We start from the raw sequence: 14,279 nt of genomic DNA, 5'->3' as shown, positions 1-14,279 counted from the left end.
CAGAATTGGAGTGTCACTGCTTTCCTTCTCACATCAGAACAAGACTTCATTAAATTTTGTCTTGAACAGGGGTTAGGAATATATGCTGCTAGGGCCCAGGTAACTCACTTTAGAATTTCCCCTTCCCAACCCCAAACCTATGATACCGGATTTTCTATTGTATCAATAAAATTCCTCAGCAACCATGATTCTTTCATACTATTAGCACAGGGGTGTAGCCGATTTGACACTTCTACCTATACCTTCAAGAAAATTCAGAAGTCCAGTGATAATACCAATGCTTGACAAATTTAGAGTAATGGTACTAATGGTTGCACAAGTTCCAATGCAACCGAAGTCTGAAGATGGAAGATAATTATAATAAAAGCAATCATGACAAAAAAAAATGTTTGCAAGATATCCGTATCAATACTTAGACAAGGTAATATATGTTCATAGCACTACACAAGGGTTTAGGATATTATGACACTAAGTTCAAAAAACTGGCATGAGACCAGAACACAAAATATATAGCACAATGATTTATGAATAATGACTATATTCATCAAATGTAACTTGAAAATTCCTAACTGTCGTTGAGATGAAACCATGAAACCTGAGCCTTGCTGAATATCGTACCGAGTTGTTCAACACCTGAATCGGGAAACGTTCAATGTTTTTGTATTTTGAGAGAATTACAACTCAAATTCATCTTCAAGCTTCAATGCCTCGGCAGCAGCCTCTTCCTCTTCGTCATCGATGACAAAATAAGGATTGTGAGCTTCAGGCTTGAACTTGTAGCCGGTGAAGATGTAGAAAGCAAGCGTGGCTAACTCAGCAGCAACCACACTGGTCCAAGAATAGCGATAGGATGTTATGGTTTCCAAGGCATAAACCACAACCCTGGTGAAGTAAATGTAACAAATGACAACGATGTAATAATGACGGAAGAGGGTAAGCTTCATTAAATTAACAGCGGCCTTGCCGTCAGTCCTGGCGGCCTCACGGAGATTCTTGATGGACCAGACAATGGGGAAGAGCACGGCGCAGCAACAAACGACATCGACGAGGAGGAAGACCTGTTTCCAGGTAACCCAGTCGTGGCCGTAGGGACCACTCTCGTCAATGACAACCTGAGCAATGTTAGCGATGACTTGAAGGGGGATGACAATCATGAGAACCTTCTTTTCCTTATCCTGAAGGAAGGGCTTGAGGAAGGACCAGCCGGTGCCAATCAAGACGATGAGAGTGAAGAGAGAAATGCCCTTGAGGAAGCTAAAGATGTAGAAGATGATATCCCAGCCGTGGGCGCTGCCGGTGCGCTTGATGTAGGATTTGTCTTCAGCCTCACACAAGAGATTCAAAGCCTTCAAGATGACGACGGCAAGCATGAAGTAATGGATACGAAATGCGGTCAATCGCTTCTTGTAGAGCACGCTGATCCAAAGAGCAGCCAAAGCGAAATACACCAGCGACAGCAGGAAATAGACCTTGGGAAGGATGGTTCTCCCAGCAGAGAGGTAATCGCGGGTGTTGCTCCTTCCGTCCAGATTGTACATGGCAGATTTAACATCCATGCTCACTTTCAGCTGCTGCGGGTGGCAGTTGGCGAACACCAGGTTGTACTGATCGGCGTCGTTTTCGGTGTACTCGGTGTTGAAAGAGTCTTTGCCGTTCAGAGAATTAAAGGTGTATACAGACTTCACGAGATCCGATTGAAGGGTGCACCGAATCTCACCATCCTCCAGCTGCTGGAGGACATGGAGCCAGGAATCCAGGGTGCAGAGAAAGAAGCCAACCTTTGAGAGGTCCAAATTGGAATTGGAGAGGGAGATTCTGGAAACATTGAGCTCAAGGCGACCCCTATGGGTGAACCCAAACTGATCGAAGGGAACAATGGGCCGATCGTCGGTTCGGATCTCGGAGTAGCGGATCTCTGAGAGGGAGAAGGGGAGAAGGCCCAGTACGAGGAGGAGGAAGAAGGAGCAAGATGAAGACCCCATCCTCATCACCGTCGTCGTTGGTGAAACCTTCAGATAGATCAGATCTGCCAATTGTTATTGCTATTGCTGATAAGCGTCAAATAGTCGGCAATGCAGTCGATATGTAAATAAACTGGTTCCTATACCGTGCACGAAAGGGTAAATAAATTTTATTTATTATAATTAATGAAATATTTGTAAAGAATATAATCGTTTTTTCTATTTACAATTATAAATAATTATATTATTTTATAACAAAATTGAATATTTAATGATATAAATATTTTTTATAACATATATTAAATTTTTTTAACCACATTTTATTTATTTTCCGTTTTAAGTACATTTTATTGTAGTATTTATTTAGTTTGTTTATCATATTTCAATGTTAGTTGAAAATTTTATTATAATATTTGAAACGTCAAATAAATTTAATATAATTTTATTAAAATAACTAAATTCACACCTTTATAAAGTTGAGGGATTAAATTAATTTCAAAGTTTTCAAGATGATTAATTTTAATTTTTACTAAAAGTTGAAGAACAAAAATATATTTAACTTTTAACTTAAATAGATATTTTTAAACATTTTACTTTTGATATAAAAAAAGTTTTTTATTGTATAATTATTCATAATTTATTGTAATTTAACTTTTTATTTTTAGTGATAATTTATAAATATTCCTAATTCAATAATAGTATAATAAATATTATTTTTTAAAATTATTTTATTTTAATATATACTTTAGTCTGATTTTATAATTACTATATGCATTACTCTAGCGCGCTCGACAGAGTGGAGATTTGTTGAGACATTCATTAAGTTGTGACTCCTTGAGCTGTGGTTTGGAATGACATCCCTTGTGACTCGGGATGGAGGGTAAATATATGGCGATCCCGAGTTGTGGCCAGGTGATATTAGTAACTAGGGATGTCAACGAGGCATGTAGGGTATGAGTACGAGTAGTAGCTCCCCCGTACCCTACTCATTGGATAAATATTTGTCCCTTACCTGTACCCATATCTGTCGGATATCCGTTATGTGGGTACCCGTCTATTTTTTTCATATCCGCGGGTATCCACGAGTACCCATGGGTATTTACAAAAACATTTTAAAAAATAAATATTTAACCATAATTAGTGTTTGGATCAACAAACTCACTTTCTCCTATTGATTCTTGAAAAATAAACAAATAAAAAATCACTAACAATTTATATTGTAGTTTATTTTTGAATGAAATATTAAAGAAATTACTAACTTCATCAATGTCCACATCTTGCAACATTGTATAAAGTTTCATATTGTCCAATTTTAATTTAGAAGAGCCTCAAAACATAAGAACTTCATTAAAATTTCTAACAATCACTTAATTAAAATATATAAGTAAAGTGTTAATTTCATTACTTTCCATATTAGTCCATAACCAGTTTTGGAGACACATAAATGTCTCCATAGTGTTTGGAAGTAATATACTCCGATGTGGGGTAAGAATCCGACCACCATTATTGAATGAAGACTCAGAATGCTTTTTACTAATATATATATATATATATATATATATATATATATATATATATATATATGAGAGTATTTTTCTGAATTAAAGTTTAACGGGTACGGGTATCCACAGGTACGGATACTATGATACCCGTACTCGCCTCGTTAACATGCGGGTATCAAAACCCGTACCCGCAGGTAGCGGGTATCCATTTTTAATATATGTTTCCTACCCGTTGCAGGTTTTACCCGCGTATATCCGCGGGTATGGATTTTTTTGACATCCCTATTAGTAACTGGTGTGAGTGTGCGAGTCGTGGCTCGTACGGATGGTCTCCACTTGATTGGGCAGCCACAGGTTGTGGCCAGTGATGTTGCTAATCTTGTGTTGAGAGTACGAATTGTGGCTCGTATTAGGAACTCCACCTGGCGTTACGGAGTGTAGTCCATAACAAGATAGTCTCGCACATGTTTCTACAAGTTGTGGGTTGTAGATGATGGAATCACAAATTGTGCCTTATGGCGGCAAAGTATATCTTAAGGTCATCATCTGAAGATGTAGAACGTGGATTACATGATGGCGGTCATGTTGTCTGCACACAGAGGATAGGGGTTCTCTGTCGAGTGTGTGTGTGTGTATGAGTTATTTATATTGTTAGCTCACCTTATCTGTTTGTGTTTGACGATGATCGTGTAATTCATTACATGGAAACAGATGATGTTTCAAGTGGAGCTGGTGACTCTTAGGGTTGAAAAGGGGCGACGAGCATGGGGACTCTTTATGTATTTCACTATTTTGTAAACTGTTGTTTATAAACCGATGTTGGATTTTGTAAACATTGAGTTAATTTATGGATTTTAGATTTTAGCGCTTTTAATAAAATTTGAAATTCTCCCGAGTTTTGGGAAAAAACTTTTGTTATTAAACGCGTTTTATTTCAACATCATTTTATTTTATTTAAATTAGTAATATCCGATCGGGATGTTACACATGACCTAACATATGGCAAAAATTAAAGACTATACTAATGCTTTTACATAAAACCCATCATACTTTAATATCCTCTTTAGCCGATTGAATAAAGCATTTGAAGGCCTTGATATCCTCTCACACAATCAAGTACCCTCAACTACTTGACCTAGACCTAGTACTTTTCCACGTCATAAACCTTAACATTAAATGTCATAAAAGTTCCATTACCCGTATTTAGTAAATAATTATTTATTTACTTATTTAAATTTCACGAATCTTACCGTATGTGCATTATTTATATTCACATTTTTAAAAAAAAAATCTTAAACATGCATATAATAGTCATGTATAAGTACAGCCGAAAGCTAGTTGGATTTTAAATTGCTGGATCTGAGTTACATGCTGAATTTTTAAATGGCACCCAGATTGACTTGTGTCTAACAAAAGTTTTTTCAATTGCAATTGTTCTTGTTCGACATGTTTGATAGTGCAGCACGTCTTTTTATTTTGTATATCGTTGTTTTACTAGTTCTAACTTTGAAATTATTCTCGTGAAGTAGTGATTTTTTTATTTTTTTTATGCAGTCATATCCTCTCTAAGTGATGTGAAAGGAAGTTATGTATCACAATTCGAACATACAATCTTACTCCGACCAACATCCAAAGAATTTATATCAAAGGGTGATGACTAATAATGTCAAGTTGAAGTTTTTTTAATGTTATATTGTACCATTATATTTGTGAACTCTTTTCGCTATACCATCAACACATCAATTTTATGACTTTTGATGTGTCTAAAAAGGTCGTCTTTACTCATTTAATAATTGAATTTTTTCTCGGTGTGACATCCCGACTACTATACTAAAATAATTATTATTTGCTAAAAAAATATGGAATTAATTTTTTTTTCATAAGATTATCATTGAGAACATTAATAATAACATAACTTCATATTCATATATATAGTTTACATCTCTATAATGGTTCATGAAATATTACAAAAATATATATTTGTAAAGTATTAAGAGTTCTACGTCAAAATAGAAGATTATCCATATTTTTAATATTTCCTAAACATATTAATAGAAATTATCCATGAATCAATCTTCAGAAGATCCACCAATAATATTCCGAACAACTCTCTCTCACTGAGCAGGTTCCTCTTCTGCTCATGCAACAGATACATATGAAAGAAAAATATGAAAGGAGTGAGGTCTTTATAAGCCTTAAATATCAATCTTAATAAATTCAACAAACAATACAGACACCGGGGGCCTAGATAAGGACCTACAACCACAAAACTTGATATTGTTTTACCAGACATATGGATCCATATTCCACTTCTGATGATTCAATCTGAACATCAAAAGTTACTTTGGGAAGTGATTAGGTAGTTGAGTATTTCTCATAAAATATTGGTACAATCATAATTATTTCTTTCTCGATAATATTAGCCATTCATCGGCTCACAAAAGAGATATATACTCACTATCTAACCTTGGCGATGCCGAGCAGGTATCGGATAGTCCCAAGTTTGGCCTGTGAATATCCTAGTCCAATGCGTTATTCTGAACTATCCAGATATTCACCTACTTGGTAAAACTTCCTTAGACCCCACCATGGTCCCTGCCTTTCATCCCGCAGTGTACCAAATTGTAACTTCCCAAGTACAAACACTCTGACACTGGTTTAATCTCAACTTATTCAAACCAGGCTTAACTCTTACTTAACTGACATACTCTTGGATATTTTCAAAGGTCATAAAATGTGATGACTATCAAATCATGTCATTGTATAAACTATACACAAAGAACATAAAATAAAATAAAATGTACATGTAATTTTCTTATATTCAAGCTCACTGAATAAAATAATATTTACTTTCACTTCACATTTTTTAATTATAAAATAATGATAAAATAAGAATCAAAGCAAGAACCTTAAATAAATAATTAGATAAGGATTATAACATTATAAATAAATAAAATAACAAAAATATAAATTAAACGAGACCAGTGCGTAACTAGAGATATATTAATTGAAATAAATAAATAGGACCAGTGCATAACTGGAGATAAATAAAATAAAATAAATAAATAGGACCAGTGCGTAACTGGAGGTAAATAAAATAAAATAAATAAATATGACCAGTGCATAACTGAAGGTAAATAAAATAAATAAATATGACCAGTGCGTAATTGGAGATAAATAAAATAAATAAATAGGACCAGTGCGTAACTGGAGGTAAATAAAATAAAATAAATAAATAGGACCAGTGCGTAACTGAAGGTAAATAAAATAAATAAATAAACAGGATCAGTGTATAATTGGAGATTAAATAAAATAAATATAAGAGGATAATAAATGAAAATAAGTTAAATGAAAGTAAATAGAATAATATATGAGTCAAAATAAATAAAAGATTAATATAAAATCCATGAGCTTATCAAGATTAATATATAAGAGCTTAACCTCACTTCCCCTTGCCTTATTGATTGAAGGGCACAATAATAATATTTGAAGAGGACTAATATCTCTTTGAATCTTTGCTCTAAACTTTTGTTCCCTATTTTTCTCTTTCTCTTTCTCTCTCCTTTCTTTCTTTCTCACTTTCACTTTGAGGTAACTTCATTTCATATATATATATATATAAAAGCAAGCCATAAGCCATGTGCTATTTTGATTTTTCTTTCAAAGTCATCATTACCTATATTAATGAAGAGATAATCCTTATCTCTTCATCTTATATTTTTTTTTTCTTCTTATCTTTTCTTCCTATCTTCTTATCTCTTTTTTTTTCTTTTTCTTTTCTATATTTTTTTTATCTCTTTTAGAAAATTCTTCATATATATTTTTTTTACACACACCTATTTAATTAAAATATTTTTTTACGTAATATTTTTTTAATATATATATATATATATATACATATGTGTATATATATATATATATATATATGTATATATATATATATACATATTTTATTAGTTTTGTTTTTTTCTTATTGTTATTCTTAATAAGTAAAAACATGATAAAATATATTTTTAATGTTTAAACTACATAATAATAAATTACAAAACGTTAATAAAAATAGAATATTTTCTAAGTGTTTTATTTAAAATAAATAATACAGTTTATTGAAAATATGGATGTTACACTCGACACTTAATATCTTCATATTAGAAGGTTCATCCAAAACTACTAGTTTTCCTTATGTAATAAAATAATATTCCCTTTTTTCAACCATATGGTAAATACAATCCTAACACATCGAAAGTATGATTCTTAGCAGCAGCACAATTGTGTTCAATTTTAAGAAACTCAGTTGAAATGCAAAAATATATAGTCCTGTTGAACCTTCAATTTGCACACACCAAATTAAGGAGATTGTGTTTAGCTTTCCTGAGGATTTTAGATTAATTTCAAAACGATCAAATGGGACATTCTAGTTTCACCATTTTGAAAAGAATATAAATTTTATGGGAAGACAACTTTTCAAATTCAAACTGTTTCATAACATCCATCTTGTGATCTCATTCTTTTTTAGGAATTTCAAAATGATTTTACAAGGATTCTAATTATTCTTTTCCAAAGTGATAGAATTTTTGGTTGTAATCAAGTTTGAAAAATGTAAAAGGGTAATTCAATTCGAAGGGAAACAAGGACCGAGGATTTTGAAGAAATATATGTAAAGTTGTTTTGAAACATTGAATAAAGGGAAATAACTGACTTTTTGCTATATGTATCTTTTGAAACTTGTTTCCTAAGGTGGTCGTGTAATATTAGAGTATAGTGATAAAGTTTGTATAAATTGGTATGTTGCTAATATTTTGAGTGATTCTGAATGATGTGTTGTGTCTTTGCAAATGATGGGCTTTATGTGAGTAGTCGTGTGTGGTGCACAATGGTATCTTATGGACTCTGGAAGTCTCTGTATGTGTATGAATGGACTGTGTGTATAAATGGACTTTATAGATCTTTGTGTGAGCAAAATGGTTTAGCTTTGCTTGAGTGAATGGTCGGTAAACTTCACGCGATATTTTACATGACAAGATCTCATTAAGGTTGTAATGTATAAGTCTTACATGAAGTCAATGTCACCTCACTAATTTATTAAAATAATATGAAATAGTTGTTCCATACATCATAAACATATATCATTGTCTTGTGTAGTGGAGAATGGTATCCTATGAACTTTAGAAGTCTTTGTGTGTATAAATGGACGTCATAGATCTTTGTGTAAGCAAAAGGGTTTAGCTTTGCTTGAGTGAATGACCGGTAAATTTTATGCGATATATTACATGTCTTGACAAGATCTCATTAAGGTTGCAATGTATAAGTCTTACATGAAGTCAATGCCACCACACTGACTTATTAGAACAATATGAAATAGGTGTTCCACACATCATAAACATATACCATTGTCCTGTGTGGTGGACAATGGTATCTTATGGGGAAGTCTTTTATGTGTATAAATGGACTTTATAGATCTCTGTGTGAGCAAAAGGGTTTAGCTTTGCTTGAGTGAATGGTCGGTAAACTTTATGTGATATTTTACATGTCTTGACAAGATCTCATTATGGTTGTAATGTATAAGTCTTACGTGAAGTCAATGTCACCACACTAACTTGTTAGAACAATATGAAATAGGTGTTCCACACATCATAAACATATACAATTGTCTTGTGTAGTGGACAATGGTATCCTATGGACTTTAGAAGTCTTTGTGTGTATAAATGGACTTCATAGATCTTTGTGTGAGCAAAAAGGTTTAGCTTTACTTGAGTGAATGGATGGTAAATTTTATGCAATATATTACATGCCTTGACAATATCTCATTAAGGTTGCAACGTATAAGTCTTACATGAAGTCAATGTCACCAACTTCTTATTATAATAATATGAAATAGGTGCTCCACACATCATAAACATATACCTTATACTATTCTTATTTTATCATAAATTTTTCTACCATGTTTTGAAAACAATAACTCACATCCTAAAGTTTTCTTAACATACCTCAATATTCTCTAAGATACAAGCAAATGATAGATATTTGAATCAACCATATATCTAGTAATCAATCTCACTCTGTAACCTACGTTAAGTCTTTTACTTGGCAAAAATCGTAATGAACCCACAATCTATTTATACAAGGTGCATCAATTATCTTATCACTTCCTTCCATCTTTAACTTTATATCAATCAACTAGTGTTTGGACATAATTACAATCCATCATGATTTTTATATTTTCAATATTTTCATTACATTTTATTTTTTACTTTTCTATGAAATAATATTTCATCCCAAGAAAACACAATATACAGTAATAGATTGTCTATCAACAAGCAAACATTCCCAATATGCATCATAGTACCCAAAGATCTGAATGGTTCTTCTATCTTCATATAACAATCCTTGCTTGGGAGCCTTTTTGAGGTACAAAATGTAAACTGAAAAAGAATGAACAAGAAAAGGAATCATGTTATAACATTTCACCTCGGTTGAGGCAAGAATAAATACAAAGATTATTCTCCACAAATATACTCTTCAAGATAATAACCTAAAGCTAACGACTAAATTCTCACAAAACTCTAATTCTCCTTTTAAGTGTGTAGTATATGAGAAAATCCTTTCAAGGCCAAAATTCTTTGATGGTGATGTCCAGAGGTAGTTACCACCTCATCACTAATGAAGTAATTAAATTCATAAACTTGCACAACTTCTTCATTAATGAAGTGACTATGACTACGCAGCTTCATGCATATTTTCACTTCATTCTTCATTAGAATATCTTACAACCTTCTAGAAACTATTAAAATATTTTTCATCACATTTTCTAAAAATAATTCCAAATTTTATAAATTTATTTTTAGCTCCATCTCTTGTTCTCTCTCTTGAGTAGTCTCCTTCTCTTGTTCTTCCTTCTTCAAATATTCTATGATGCTAGATGTCTTCATGAGATCCTCATTACATAAGCATATACCTTAAAGCCTTTCCAATCACTGCAGTCATTCTTTCAAACTAAGCCTTGCATTTTGGACCTTTACTGATAGCTTTAACTTTTGTTCTTCCATATCCTTTAGCACAGCTAGCAAGTTTGCTCTATACACTTCGCATCGTTGATTTGCAACTTCTAACTCAGCAGTCAACTCTTGGATTTTCTTTAGCTTCTCTGCACACTGCAGAGGATCCAAAGGTAAAATTTTATTATGCCATGTGTATTAACAACAATACAGAACATGTATTAAAGGTGCATACACTTGTGCAAATACACATAAAACCTTTATTCAACTAAAGCATTAGTAGAATAAGCACAAAAACAAGGAGGTATCAAGATCATGTGCCGTTCCTATTACCCTATGTCAGACTCAAGTCATGACAACAGCCTCAATTTCAGAAGGTTCAATTTAAACTGACTGGAAAGGTAATTTCAACTTCTTAAAATATTAAGAGATGAGAAAAGAGATCACCATAGTCTTAAAAGAAATAAAAAATAAAAAAATTTCATCTTACACCAACAAATATGTTATAACCGAAACGCATAAAATTCAAATTATTCCCCTAAAATCGTATAAATAAATTGTACGCATGTTTAAGGGGGAAATGCAATCAGCCTTCATAAATTTTGATCCTTCCGTAAAATGGCATCACCAGCATTAAATTTGTACCAAACTGTTAAATCTCCAAAATATTACAATAGATTCTTCTGTTTAGCTACCATTTAGCTCAACAAGGGAAAAGCTAAGTGACATATAATCAAATTCATTTGTGAAAATCTTTTGAACATTTAGAATGTATTGAGAAAACATTGCGAATATTCCTCGCAAGAACATTACATAAAGTTTAACGATTAATTGAGACAGGGTTAAATTTGGTGGTAGCACTTTATAGAAGATCAAAATGAATGTTATTTACATACTAGATTGAAAAGGATTACCTAGAAAACACCAAGCATGATCTTCAAGAGCCAGCTTGGAGGTAGTACAGTTTAAGGGGAAAAATGTTCCCACCCCTAATTCGATACATTGCGAATATTCCTCACAAGAACATTACGTAAAGTTTAACGATTAATTGAGACAGGGTTAAATTTGGTGGTAGCACTTTATAGAAGATCAAAATGAATGTTATTTACATACTAGATTGAAAAGGATTACCTAGAAAACACCAAGCATGATCTTCAAGAGCCAGCTTGGAGGTAGTACAATTTAAGGGGAAAAATGTTCCCACCCCCTAATTCGATACATTTTATTTTGTTGACACAAAAACATGTACAGTTATCCTAACCATGAGCCATCAGGAAAGATTTTGTGTACATAATTGTTCTAGTGAGAACCAAATGAGTTTATGATCTGAGGAAAAAATCATAAGGTCAAAGAAACTAACCATAGACTGATAGGTTGGAGCATCTTCATCTGCTGCAAGCAAACCCCCACTGCTTCCATTGGTTACTATAGTTCCCTCTGCTGTTCCAGTAATCTGATTTTTTACAGTACAAACCTTACTAGCTGCTTCTTGCAAAGCTCTCATGGAAACCTGGTAGATTTGGATTGATTTTGCCCCTTCTTCCACATATTTAATTGCTTCTTGACGCAAATTGTTATAACGAACTGTTATAGACTCGTGAGAACTATTTGGCAATTCAGATGCATGTTCTTCTAACAATGTACCAGTTTTAGCATTTCTTGTCCAGCGTTTCAACAAATACTGTGATGGAAGAGTGAGAACATTTTTAGCTCTGAAGACTGTCAATATATGCCTACAAATAATTCCTGAATATTCAAACATCTGACAACTGCAACTAGCTTTTGTCTCGAGAGAATTAAAAGTCACAACATGAGATTTTTGGTTTTCCCCAAATTTGGCAACTCTATATGTAGTGATGGTTCCTGAATCATCAATTTTTGTAGCAGGATTTGCAAGAGTCTCTACTAACTCTTCCTGGAATTTCATGAATATCTTTCTCGTGTAAAGACTCGCAGCTTGTTTTTCCATAGGAGATGGTGTTTTTAAAACTGGACTACTATTAGTGGTCTCATAATCTGCTTTTAATTCTCTTTCATGCCAATTTGATACAGCTTTCTCGTATTGTCTAACCAATCCCAGTAGCGTGGTGGAGGAATTCACATATCCATCAAAGAAAAAATTCAAAGATTCATTTCCCTCATTTGAAGATATCTCCCCAAAGAAACTATCCCGCAAGTAGACAGGAACCCAATGTTGTCGTGCATTGTACATTGACTGAAGCCATTCATTATCCATGACACAGAATCTTTCCAAGAGTGAATGCCAATAAGATTCAAACTCATCAGTAGTCTCACTCTCGTGAATGGATTTCTTGAATTCAGTTTCAAAAGCAGGATGTGATTGATATAAATGAGCCAGTTTGCCTCGGGTTTCTCTAAATATGCTCCATTTACTAAACCGGTGGCGAGTTGAAGGGAGAACTTGGGCAACAGAAACATGTATTGAAGGGTCAAAATCTGTTGTAATGGAGACAGGGTGACTGCCAGACATGGCATGAAGCCAAGTCCTGAATAGCCATATAAATGATAACTCAGATTCATTGAGAATCAATGCACAACCAAATAACACAGGTTGTCCATGGTGGTTCAACCCAGTGAAAGAGGCAAATGGCACCCTATATCGGTTAGTCTTGTAGGTCGTGTCAAATATAACAGCATCTCCAAAATAAGAGTAGTTTGTTCTAGATGTTGCATCAGCCCAAAATATATTACCACACGAGAGATCATTGTCATCCTGGACTGCATAAAAGAAAGAAGGATTTTCTGCCTGCATGCGCTTCAAGTAATCCAACACATGATGACCCCCGCCACCAAGGGTACGCTGTCTAGATATACTCATATGTGCTGCAAGGGAGCAAGCGGACAGTGATCAGGATTATCCCAAAAATGGTGAGTTGACAGGTTAATACTTTAGACGAAATCCATAAATAAATGATGAAAAGGTAATCAAATAGAATTTCAAACTTAATGAAACGGCAAAGAGTCTAGGACCTGCCATATCTAATCCCAGTACGTCAGAAACAAATGTGAATAAGAATACTCTATTCTTAATGGGTGAAGAGAATAGTACAAAACAGGTCATCAGCTTACACAGAACTCACATACATAACGCAATTAGCCAGGCATAATATAAGGCCAAAATAAGCTCGGCCAACGATAGTTAAAGGCTACAAAATGTGATCTAGAAATGCAGCTTAAAACTCCTTTCCATGAACACGAAAACTCTACTATACTAAAAACCAACAAAACAAATAATTTCTGAAATATTGCTTCTGTACGAGAACAACCTACAAGTTGCAGCAACTACACAAGAACAAGAGAGCAGCCCAGAATTTATTTTCTAAAAATTACGGTCAGAGTGGCCGCCAGCGGTAGGATCCTGACCAAGTGACAGATGGCTGTGGCGTCGGTAGCTTCCTTTCTTGGCGACAGACCGCCGGTGGCCGATAGAGTGAAGCGGTTAGTCGGGACTTGGGCGTGCGGCTGAACTGTGACAACTGCGAGGTTGGGAAAAGGTAAAGGATGTAATGTTTTAATTTGATATTTTGGTTAGGGCATGGAGAAGTGACGGAGAGGAAAGAAGTTGATTTTGTGAAAAATAAAGTAAAAAATTTAAAACAAAACCATCAAATTAGGAAAATAACGAAAAGCAAGGATATATAAAAAAAAGGAAAATTAAACTAAAATTTGTATTAATTATGTGACTAATATGATAGAATAATTTTTAAAATATTGTTTATGTTTAACAATAAAATTGGATTTAATATTGAAAAAAAAATTATATCTATTTTTCATATCTGGTATCCACTTGTAAAATGATA

At 33.5% G+C, this 14,279-nt stretch overlaps 2 protein-coding genes across 6 annotated transcripts; both read right to left on the bottom strand.

Annotated features, from left to right (window-relative positions):
• Nucleotides 1-386: 386 nt before the first annotated feature.
• On the bottom strand, nt 387-2,079 carry LOC114194545 (Lung seven transmembrane receptor family protein). Its single transcript, XM_028084856.2, has one exon. It carries the CDS (start codon nt 1,986-1,988, stop codon nt 675-677), a length of 1,314 nt encoding a protein of 437 aa, XP_027940657.1. The 5' UTR covers nt 1,989-2,079; the 3' UTR covers nt 387-674.
• A 7,739-nt stretch (nt 2,080-9,818) lies between these two features.
• Nucleotides 9,819-14,028, bottom strand: FRS9 (FAR1-related sequence 9). Of its 5 annotated transcripts, XM_028085005.2 has the most exons (4): nt 13,746-14,028; nt 11,819-13,302; nt 10,419-10,614; nt 9,819-9,885 (listed from the first exon to the last, which is right to left on the bottom strand). In XM_028085005.2, exons 2-3 carry the CDS (start codon nt 13,295-13,297, stop codon nt 10,444-10,446), a joined length of 1,650 nt encoding a protein of 549 aa, XP_027940806.1. In that variant the 5' UTR covers nt 13,298-13,302; nt 13,746-14,028; the 3' UTR covers nt 9,819-9,885; nt 10,419-10,443. The 5 variants fall into 5 exon arrangements, with proteins under 5 accessions (XP_027940806.1, XP_027940805.1, XP_027940807.1 ...); XM_028085004.2 differs by lacking the exon at nt 9,819-9,885 and having other exon boundaries at nt 9,897-10,614; nt 13,750-14,028; XM_028085006.2 differs by lacking the exon at nt 9,819-9,885 and having other exon boundaries at nt 9,897-10,614; nt 13,810-14,028.
• Nucleotides 14,029-14,279: the final 251 nt, after the last annotated feature.

The sequence above is a fragment of the Vigna unguiculata genome, chromosome 8 (genome assembly GCF_037176805.1).
Source record: "Vigna unguiculata cultivar grain cowpea cultivar isolate G323 ecotype 2 chromosome 8, ASM3717680v1, whole genome shotgun sequence".
In the NCBI taxonomy this organism is placed as follows: Eukaryota; Viridiplantae; Streptophyta; class Magnoliopsida; order Fabales; family Fabaceae; genus Vigna; species Vigna unguiculata.
The sequence above is the reverse complement of the archived record's forward strand: the minus strand, read 5'-3'. Positions and strand labels throughout refer to the sequence as shown.